The 9,087-nt window shown below is 35.8% G+C and overlaps 1 protein-coding gene across 3 annotated transcripts in view; it reads left to right on the top strand.

Moving 5' to 3' along the window:
* The first annotated feature begins 5,659 nt into the window (after positions 1-5,659).
* Positions 5,660-9,087, top strand: part of LOC112499298 (probable disease resistance protein At4g27220) — a 51,847-nt gene continuing 48,419 nt past the window's right edge. For all 3 annotated transcript variants that reach the window (XM_052431687.1, XM_052431689.1, XM_052431688.1), the window contains exon 1: positions 5,660-8,843. In XM_052431687.1, coding sequence (XP_052287647.1) covers positions 5,922-8,843 — 2,922 coding nt within the window. In that variant the 5' untranslated portion in view covers positions 5,660-5,921. The remainder of the gene's footprint in view (positions 8,844-9,087) is intronic.

Raw genomic sequence — 9,087 nt, 5'->3', positions numbered from 1 at the left:
TTTAGAAAAAGATGTTCAAAACATTGCATCAAAATAAATTTTTGCATGATGGCAAGCTATTTTAAGTGTTTTTGATTTTGATATTGAATTTATTAAAGGTAATACAAATTCTATTCCTGATTTTCTAACCAGAGAATTTTTGCAAAACAGATAATACCGCCAAAGAGAAGAGACAAAGGTAAAGTTGTTCTGAAAGATACCGAACCTACAAAGACCCCCATTGAACCTCAATCTACTCCCTCTAAAGAAAAGCTACTTTCTTCTGCCATGCCCATTAAATCCTGGATTGAAATGGTCGAAGAAAACCTAGAAACCCAATACAAAGCGACCTCCTCTGAAGAACAAGTAAAAGAGTGGATGAAATCCATTTCAAAATCCTCTGAGCTTATGCTTGCCTTACAAGGCATTTCAAAATCTAAAGCCCTTTCTCAAATGCCCGAGAAAGAATTTACAAAACCTCTTTCCCAAAGTCAAAATATTGTTTTATCTGGTGAAAGTTCATCTTCTCAGATTATACTTTCCCAGCCAACTCCTTCAAAAAAAACTTCGGCTTGGTTTGATAACACCTATTTCCAAAACATTTTAACCATAGAAGATGGGTTTTACCATTCTGATCCATTTCAAACTCTTGCAAAGTTTTCCCTAAAGGCTGGTTTTTCAAACCATGGGATTTAACAAAACCCCAGCCTTATTATCAAAGCATTTTGGAAGCCACTGAATCAGTTAAATTTAAACATTTTTATCTCAGTGACTCTCATTCTGAACCGGCTTATTCCACAGCCACCATATTAAAAGTTTTGAGCCCAAAACAATGGGGTGACCTACTCCATAATCAAAAAAGATTTTCCTCCAATTTCCAAATGCGTTTACCACATTGTTTGACTTTCTCCTACTGGGATTATCAACAAGCCTGGTATAATACATTTTTCTTACAAAACCCTAAAAAGACCCATTCATGGTTATTTTTCTTCAATCCAAAAATAACCGTCCAAAGCCTTCCCAACTGGTTTAATCATTGGTGGACTCATTTTGGCCCTATCCCCGATATCCTGACACCAAATGCCATCAACTGTCTAAATTTATTCAAAGCCCATTATACTCCCTCTGAATCCAAGAAAAGGTTTCCTCCCTTTCTCTGTTTTTGTACAAATTTCTTCCTCCTATGGGTATGGATGTGGAATCTCCGTTATCATACCCAAGAAACCCAGCTTATAATACAAAGATCATTTAAAGTAAAATGGTGGTCAAAGTTCGATGAACAGTCAAAATTGACTGAAGCCTTAGTTCAAAATTGGCTCTCTGCCAAAGGTTTTCTCCAACCCACCATAAAAAACTCTAAAGCCCAACAAACATTTTTGACCCAAAAATTCAAAGCCCAATCTCTCCTGGCCTGTGCCAAAACTGAAGAAGAATACTTCAAGGTTATGCAGCAGCTTCTCGCCACAAGATCCGAAACTTATGTTGCAAGTTCTTCTTCAAGTACCTCTGGAGATGAAGAACCTTTTATTTCCCTAGGAGATGAAAACGAAGACGACTACTTCAACATTTTTTCTCCTTTAAAGCATTAAAGCTTTCATGTAAAAAAAAAGAAAAGAAAAAAAAGAGTAAATATTCACTATGTATTTTCCATTTATTTTTGTTCTTTTAGGGTGGTCCCCTGTGTTGTGCAAATTTTAATGTACTCGCAAGCGCACGAATCTATTGTAGTATAGATCTATGGTGACGAGTGTCGATCCCACGAGGAGGTGGATTTTAATTGTGTAGAATTAATTTTGTAAATGGGTTGTTGGATTTATGGTGGAAATGATTTGGTATATGCTAAAACTTAAATTAAAATGGCGAGAATAAATTCTAAAATTGGAATTGCAATGGCGAGAATAAATTGAAGATAATTCTATTGAAATGACGTACTTGGGTATCTGGATCCGTATCAACATGCATCATGGGCTAAATAATCCGTATTAATGCCAATTAAATCATGAGGGGGGAATCCACACCTCATGAACCACGCTCTAATCAATATGGTGCTAAGGGCTTATCGTGCCAAATAATAATAACCTTATACTAGAGAGCCGGTGTAACCAAGGCGGTACTAGACAAGATTAGTATTATTTGTCGACGAGAAGTCAAAACATCCACAAAAACTAGAGGGGAAGAGAAAGTAAATTTACCAAATTAAGCCCATGACACATGTTGAGACTTCACCTTCAACCCAAGCTTGAAAGAAAATTAGCCACTCATAGTTGAACTAGGGGCAAAATGGTAATTTATTAAAATACGAAGAAAATACAAGATGGAGAGGGAATTACAGAAAATGGATCCCAAAAATGGATTCAGAGATATCAAATTAGGGGGGGGAGGCCCCCTTTTTATAGATACATGGAGTAAATCATGGCCATCGGATTAAAAATAGTTTGGACGCTCAGGATTGCGCCACGTCATCAGTCAACAGTCCACGGTTTGACCACGCGGATGAACAGTAACACGGTTTGACCCGACTTTGAACAGTAACGCGGTTTCACCCGGATGAACAGTAACGCGGTTTGGTTGAAAATAATCCTGTGTGATGCATGCACCGTACGCAAGATTTTTCGTTCACTGATATGCTGCCACGTCACCATCAACAGTACATAAGAATTTTAGTCCAACAGGATCGTGACACCTCATCAGTCAATGCCACATCATCAGTCAATGCCACGTCATCATCCGTCTATGTGAACAGTGTCGTGAACAGTAACGTATACAGTATCGTACACGTGAATAGTACCGTACATGTGAATAGTGCCATTTTTCCTTTTATGCTCCTCCTAAGGTTTTCGACCGTCCTGAGTTCAAAAGTGATGTCCGTTTTGCCGTCTAATCTCTCCTTTATTGTGAAATGACTATAATGCCCCTAAAATACATAAATTACTTAATTAAAATAAAACACACGTAATTAAATCATAAGAATGTTAAATACATAAAAGTAAGGGTTGTTAGTAAGACTTGAAATGTAAAATGACGGTTTTCTCCTTTATAAATATGCATTTTCTAACACTCAACACCCTGGACACAAGTAAGAGCGCACATGTCTCTTCACCCGTATTCTACTCTAAAGCCTACTGTATTATACAGCCCTTTTACAACCTACAGTGGAGAGTTCCAACAATTACTGTGCACTCAAAGCTCCGCTACAGTGAACAGTTTACAAAATTTGTATAAAACCCGGAGGAAAACTTAGACTCCTCAGGTTTTTCATTTCTAATTTTAGAGCTTCTCTCTCTCTTCTTTCTTCTCTTCCTTCTCTCTAGATATCTCCCTGGGAATCTGAAATTCAAAGACACTAAGGAAATTTTCCTTCGGGTTAGTTCATTGTCTGAGAATTAATTTCCCTTTTCTTTCTACAAAGAAAAAGAATCAATGTAAGCATTCCATTTTCCAGTATCACTTCAAAGCATTAAAGCATTTGTAAATTTTATTTAAAGCTTTCATGTATGTTTAAATTTCTGTACTTTAAATTTCCGCAATTTATTTTAACGCATTTTAATTTTATGCATGCATAGCAGACTGATCTGTATCAGATCAGCCATAAAAATTGTACATTCCTCTGAGGCAAAGAGACCAAATCTCGATCCTCAGTTGTAAATCTTCTTTTCTCCCTCCATTCCTTCAGAGCACCATTTCCGGGAACCGGATCTGGTACTGTGTATGCACCCAAGCCTTTAGATGTATGATTGTTGCTAGGCTTGAATAAAGAACTTATTAATTACTTGGTAAATAATTTTTAATAAAAATAAATGAATTTATTTATTAAAAATTTATAATTTTGTAAAATTTTATTAAAATAACTGAATTTTTTTCTTAAAAAAATAAATCCTAAAATTTTAATAATTTAGGGAATTTTTATTAAATCCCAAAATTTTGCAATTATTTTTATAATTATAATTTTAAAATAATTTTTATTAAAAATAAAAATGATAATTTTGGGAAATATTGTTATTAAATTTAGAAATATTTTATCATTATTTTTTTTATTTTTAAAGTTTTTATAAAATAAAATGGTCTTTTAATTTATTTAGGTGTAAAATTGTTATTTTATTATAATTATTTAATATTGTTAATACAAAAGTGGCTAGTTGATACAAATGTGAAAATAAAGGTGGTGCAAAGTACATATTAGAATTTTGTAGTGGTTGGATGAAAATAAGACAAAATAAAAGTGGTGCAATGATAATTTCCCTTTAAGGTATGCTCTCTTTGCCTTTCTTTTGGTGTTTGTGAAAATATGTTTAATATCTCTAACAGCCATTAGTTGGTATGATGAGACCAAATGCGATCAAAATCAAATCTTCTATGCTAGATGAAAAACCAATTAAAAAACTTGATAAAAGAAGAAAAAGAGGCACAAACCTATAAGGCAAATCTTCTATTAATATAATTAGTGATTAATAAATTAAAAAGAAAAAATAGTTAAATATTAATAATTCACTAACACTAAAATATAGGTGGTATAAGATTTTTATAGGCAGCCTGGGGTTTAAAATAGAACTTCAAAATGTATTGACTTTTTTATAATTATTAACTTTTCTAAGGGTTTCAAAAATTTTAACTGTACCGTACATCCAATGTAATGTAAGCTTTGCCTTAATGACGAGGGGAGCAATTGTGTGAAGAAGCGTCTAATCGTGCTCCCCAACTTTATCCACCAAACATAAGAATCATCGAATAGGTCAACCTTGACTAAGCTGAAATTGAGTATCAAGTGTTCAGCTCAGAAGGATGGATAAATTTTTATTTTTTCCTCTATTTTTTTTTCTGTGTCATTTTATTTGGTTGTGAGAGCTTATTTCACCAAATACATTTTGAGGTAGGAAGTCTATCTCTTACGAATTGTTCCTGAAAATATCAATCTTTAGCTGACATTACCATTCGGATGTAGTTCTGTTACAAATTCGATAAATGTTGGTTGTTCGTATATTTCATTATAATTCTATAATTCAAAGTATTATTTCCTATTAATCCCGATGAATTTCATATTCGAAATTGCGATCGGATCTATACATTAAGAACAATCATCATTGTACGGTTATCATTTACTGTTGTGATGAGTTAAATGGTTGCCGTCATGATTAACTGTTGTGATTAGTTAAATCTTGCTGAATATTTCATTATTTGCAATTAGCAATTTTGCATCATTTGCTGTTATGATTAACTTGTTACTTCATAATCATTGCTTTAAGTCTGTTTAACTCGAATTAGTGACCTGACCTGAATTAGTAACTCAAACCGTATTTAAACTCAAATTAACAACCTGTACTTGAACCAAGCTGTGAACCTGAACCAGAATTGAACTCAACTGAAATAATTTTTCAAAGCGTTTGGGTTGAAATCTTAAACCTAAATGAATTGCAACCCCAACCAAAAACCGTAGAAACCCAACCAAAAACCATAATGCCCACCCCTGAATTTTACAATTATTTTCTTGGGTTAATATATTATTACTGTTTAACTTGGTTTTCGCTGTCGACTTAGATGACTTAAAAAAATAAAAAAAGCTGACTAAGACAAAAATGCGTCTGAGTCAACAGCAAAGACGAAAATGCTGATGACTCAGATGACTTGCTTGAAAATATTTTGTTTTCTGAGCTACATCAGAGACCCTGCTACTACTACTTTGAAGTCTCTTAATTTTGACATCCGATTCTGTCAACTCTTTAGACCGAAGAAACCCTTTTTCTTATTTTCATCCTTTTGAGTTTTGATTTCAAACACGATTTGATTCTGTTTTTTTTTGTGGTCGTTACTGCTGTTTTTCTTTACATTTTCGTTGCATCAAGAAACCGTTTTTCGTGTTTCAACTTTTTTGATCTTAACAACACACTTGGCGCATCTCTTTGTTTGTTTGTTGTTGTCTCTGTTCTGTTTGGTTCACTTCAAAATCCATGGCAGAAATCATCATTCCTTTCGTTCCAGAGGTTGTAAGATTCTTGGCTCCATTAAAAAAGCAACTTGGTTACTTGCCTAACTACAATGACAACATTAAGAAACTCAAGGAATCGATGGTAGACCTGAAGAATGAAAGTAGTAGCATTGAAAACAGAGTTAATGACGACAAATGCAAAGGAAAAAAGATTGAAGAGAAAGTTCAGAAGTGGCAGGAGAAGGTTGCCAACTTGCTGGAAAGTTCAACCAACATCCTTGAAAATGAAGCGACAGCAGATAACCTGCCATGTCTCAAGCGTTTGTTTACCCGTTATAAGCTTAGCAAGAAAGCAGCCAGAGAGGGGAAGGCCATTGGTAAATTTTTGGAAGCGGCTACGAGATTTCATGAAGTTTCCTACCGGCCTAATTACCGTTACCTCTGGCTTAAGATTAAGCGTGACAAAGATTATGTGGCCTTTGAATCAAGAATTCCTGCTTTGAAGGCCATACAAAATGCATTATATGATGATAAAATCAGCATCATTGGGGTGTATGGGATGCCTGGCGTTGGGAAGACCACACTAGTGGAGGAGGTGGCACGGCTAGCGGAGGAAGCTGAAGAGGACAAGCGCTTTGATCAGATGGTCTTTTCAGAGGTTTCCCGAACTCCAGATGTGAAAAAGATTCAAATGGAAATTGCAGAGCAAATAGGGCTGACACTAGACAAGGAAACTGAACACGCTAGAGCAAGTATGCTGTATGCACAATTGAAGAAGAGTAGGAAGATACTTGTAATTTTAGATAATGTGTGGACAGAGCTTCATTTGAAGGATGTTGGAATTCCTTTTGGAGATGAACACAAAGGATGCAAAGTATTGCTGACAACACGAGGTCGTGATTTACTTTCAAGAATGGGCTCTGAAGCTGACGTCCGGATGGACATTTTAAATGAAGAAGAAGCTTGGAGATTGTTTGAGGTGAAGCTAGGCAATGATGGTCTAATTCGTAGGATGAAATCTACAGCAACACAGATAGTCAAGCAATGTGGAGGTTTGCCGATTGCCTTAGAACCCATAGCAAAGGCTTTGAGAAATAAGACTGAGTCTGAATGTTGGAAGAATGCCCTGCACGAGCTCCGAATGCCTACGGAGAATAACTTTCATAGAGAGCTAGGGAAGGCATACACAGCTATCAAGCTGAGTTATGATGCCTTAAAAGGTGAGCAACTTAAGAAAATTTTTCAGCTCTGCAGTCTAATGCCCAAGTCATTTTTTGCTTCAGACTTGTTCAAATACTGCATAGGGTTGGGCATTTTTCGAGGAATCAACATGGAAGATGCACGAAACACATTATATACACTGGTGCATGAACTTAAAGACTCTTGTTTGTTGCTTGAGGGCTATAGCTGTAGAGAGTTTTCTATGCATGATGTTGTCCACGACGTTGCCATTTTAATTGCATGTGGTGAACAGAACGAATTTTTGGTTAGAAATGGTGATGTGTGGGAATGGCCGGATAAGGATGCACTGAAAAAATACTATGCAATCTCTTGGATAGATAGTAGTGGTGGTGAACTTCCTGAAGGTTTAGAATGTCCGCAACTTGAACTTTTACTTTTGTCTTCCAAGCATTCTTCTGTTGACGTCAATATTCCTCGGAGTTTTTTCACAGGGATGAGAGAGCTCAAGGTTGTAGATTTGACGAACATGCAGTTGTTTTCATTGCCATCTTCAATTGATCTCCTGTTAAACCTTCGAACACTATGTCTGGATCATGGCACGCTGGGAGACATAACTATTATCGGTGAGTTGAAAAATCTGGAAATCCTTAGCTTAATCGGATCTGATATTGTGGAATTCCCTGAAGAACTAGGTAAATTGACTAAGCTAAGGTTGTTAGATTTGACTAATTGTTTCCACCTAAAAGTTATTGCAGCCAATCTCATAGCAAGCTTTACTCGATTGGAAGAGCTGTATATGTCTAATTGCTTTGTTGAATGGAAGGTTGAGGATGAAGGATCCAGTAGTAAAAGAAGTAAAGCTAGCCTTGATGAGTTGATGCCTCTGCCTAGGCTGACAACTTTGGAAATAGCTGTTGAAAATGATAATGCTTTACCGGAAGGGTTTTTTGTCAGGGAGCTGGAAAGGTTCAAAATATTAATAGGAGATAGATCGTTCGAGCCTCCTGTGATTCTCAGTAAAGATTGGTTTAGAATTAGTCGGTCACACTTTTTGATCCTTGATCATCAGTCTTTAAGAATGTTGAAATTGAAGCTTAATTGTAAGACTATTTGCTCGAGGAAATTGCAGGGCATCAGAAAAGTTGAATACTTGTGTTTGGACAAGTTCCAAGGTGTCAAGAATATTCTTTTTGAATTGGACACTCAGGGATTTTCACAGCTAAAGCATCTTCTTGTACAAAATAATCCTGATCTCTTGTTTATTGTTGACTCAAGGGAGATAGTGGATTGTGATGCCTTTCCTCTTTTGGAGTTGCTTTCTCTTCAGAATTTGATTAACTTGAAGAGGATATGTGTTGATCGACTTAGCACAGAGTCTTTCGCTGAACTTAGAACCATAAAAGTGGAAAATTGTGATGAGTTGAGTAATATCTTTGTGCTCTCTACTACTAAGTGCCTTCCAAGTCTTCAGAGGATTGCAGTTATTAAATGCAACAAGATGAAAGAGATTTTTGCAATTGGTGGAGAAGAACCTGATGTAGCTGACAACAGTAATGCAAATGAGAAGATAGAGTTTGCTCAAATAAGGTATTTGAGTCTGGGAAATCTTCCAGAACTTAAAAGCTTTTTCTGTGAACTGAGGGGACCTTCCATGTCACCAAATCGACGAGAGACGCAAGAGGGATTAACAGCTAGTACAGGGGACAGCGAAATCATTGTTGAAGACATGCCTGATACTTGGACATCACTTTTTAATGAGAAGGTAAGCTATATTAATTTCTGGTTCTCTAGCATTTTATTCTATCATGCATTCTCATTTTGTTGGCATATAAGTAGAAAATAAATCCTCCATAAAAAAGATGGAAAAACGTAAAAGGACAACACACTTACTAAGATCTTTACATAATATGAATTAGATTAGGCACTCAAGTGGAAGTTGATTTTGACCTGCATTTGCAATTGATGAAGAAAATTGTTGAGATGCTGCTTCTCATATGATGTTGGAA

This window comes from Citrus sinensis, chromosome 8 (genome assembly GCF_022201045.2).
Source record: "Citrus sinensis cultivar Valencia sweet orange chromosome 8, DVS_A1.0, whole genome shotgun sequence".
In the NCBI taxonomy this organism is placed as follows: Eukaryota; Viridiplantae; Streptophyta; class Magnoliopsida; order Sapindales; family Rutaceae; genus Citrus; species Citrus sinensis.
This window is presented reverse-complemented; position numbering and strand designations above follow the sequence as displayed.